The sequence below is a fragment of the Rhagoletis zephyria genome, unplaced genomic scaffold (genome assembly GCF_001687245.7).
Source record: "Rhagoletis zephyria isolate East Lansing unplaced genomic scaffold, Rhagoletis_zephyria_1.1 Rzeph_scaffold_53828, whole genome shotgun sequence".
Classification (NCBI taxonomy): Eukaryota; Metazoa; Arthropoda; class Insecta; order Diptera; family Tephritidae; genus Rhagoletis; species Rhagoletis zephyria.
The window spans coordinates 1-1,883 of NW_016210881.1; the positions used below are offsets into that span (position 1 = coordinate 1).

The following is a 1,883-nucleotide window of genomic DNA, read 5'->3' on the forward strand; positions in this document are numbered from 1 at the left end:
AGATGTAGGAGTCGATGTTCCAGTAGTAGCCTAGAAAATTGAAAAAAAATTAAGATTTATTTATTCTACGCCATTATATTTCCAGAAACTTACTGTTTTAGGAGCTTGCTTTTCTTTATCGCCCGCATTTTCTTGAGATTGCTTCGGAGCAGCAGCAGCTTCAGCAGTAAATAACTCATTCAAAACTTGGGCAGTAGCTTGCTCTGCAGCAGCTGCGGCTTCTAAAGTTGCCTTTCCAGCAACCTCGGCAGCTATCTTAGTTGCAACCTCAGCGGCTTTAGTTGCTGCTTCACAAGCTGCCATAGCCGCTTCATTTGCGGAATTTTCTTCATTTGTTTTTGNATGCGCTGATTCTCAGTACTTTCTAACAAGAATATCTCGTAATCGACTTGGTTGACAATCTCAATTTCATCGTGGTCAGCATCTATTTAAAATAAAGTTGTAATAAGTAAAATTTTTGTTACTTAAAAATGGCCGCCACTAACAGTAAGCGTTACTTATTTGCTAGTCATCGTGGAGTTAGGTTAGATTTTTCCTTCGTTTGTCAATAGTACGAAGTATAAGTACCTATGCATGTATGTATGTATGTACATATGTGCAGATAATGTATAGAATGGCGAGTCTTAGCAGGTAAACAAATAACAAAAAACTGTGCAGTTAATGAGTCATTATAATCGATGGAAGCTTCGTTTTAAAATCGCGATAAGACGGAATACATACAAAAAAAACTGCTGATAACTTCTTATATATTTCTATTTTAGTAATATTGTCCTGATGTAAGCAGTAAAGGGGCATATATATGCACTAAATATATAATTATGTAGTTGGCTGCGTAAAGTGACTTTTGGACTTTTAGGATACATACAAAATGCATATATAGATAAAGCTTAACTCCACAAATAAACTACTTGAAAAACCTGTATTTCTTTTATTCTTACCTATCCAGGTGATCTTAACATCACATTGCGGCAGCTTGCGCGTTTCGAAGAGGCATAAAGAGATCTCTCGCTTCAACAACTCAAAATTTGGTGATGGCATATTAAGATAAGTATGCAACTTGCGCTTGTCATCCTCAAAAGTAACTTTCAAGCACTTTTCGGAAATCAAGTTATGGCGTGCCATTTTAAATATTTTATACTCTTTATGAAGGAAAATATGTGGAACTGGATTGATTGTTGGATATCGTCCTCAGTTAGTTATATATTTCCACTGGTTTTCAAAGACACAGATTTCGATACTTTGTTGGTCGGAATATCGCTGTTATCAAAAACACTTCTTTACTGGTCAATTCACTTCGAAATTATGTTTACTCTTCAGTTCCTTCCTATGTTTTTATACTGCGCAGTTGAGTTCTACAACACTTTACGTTACTTCTTGTATGGCTTGCAGCTAGCTTCGCGTATTTTCTTGAATGTTCCACTTTTCAAATTCTGCAACTCACTATAAAATATTTTAGTCGGTCTCTCTTTCAGCTAATTCTTAAACGTCACGAAACAAGCTCTAAATATGCAACTTCACTTGTTGAGACGAAATGTTAATTATTGTGAAATCTCAGACGATGACGCTGTGTGCAATGGCTGCCAAAAGAAAATGTACACGAATACAAACGAGCCGAAACGAATATTACGAAACAGGAGACAAAACGGAAATAACAAGAAAACAGCTGGCTGAATTAGCGGTAGAACTATTGTGAACGAGACCAAAATGCAGAGTTGCAATCAGTGTTGCCATTGAACCGTTTTCCGGCTAGATTTAGCCGCTGCCAAAGAACGTAAATGTACAAAGAAATAGATCTAAATACACTCCGAAATCAGCATCGTTCCCAAAATTCGCGTTTACTTTATTTTAACACTGGAACGCACTGAAGTCATGGGAAATTAAGT

At 36.5% G+C, this 1,883-nt stretch overlaps 1 protein-coding gene across 1 annotated transcript; it reads right to left on the reverse strand.

Annotated features, from left to right (window-relative positions):
• Window positions 1–100: 100 nt before the first annotated feature.
• On the reverse strand, window positions 101–1,578 carry LOC108356075 (protein ref(2)P-like). The gene is made up of 2 exons (XM_017607207.1): window positions 939–1,578; window positions 101–424 (listed from the first exon to the last, which is right to left on the reverse strand). The coding sequence occupies exons 1-2, from the start codon at window positions 1,120–1,122 to the stop codon at window positions 252–254; spliced, it is 357 nt and encodes a 118-aa protein (XP_017462696.1). The 5' UTR covers window positions 1,123–1,578; the 3' UTR covers window positions 101–251.
• Window positions 1,579–1,883: the final 305 nt, after the last annotated feature.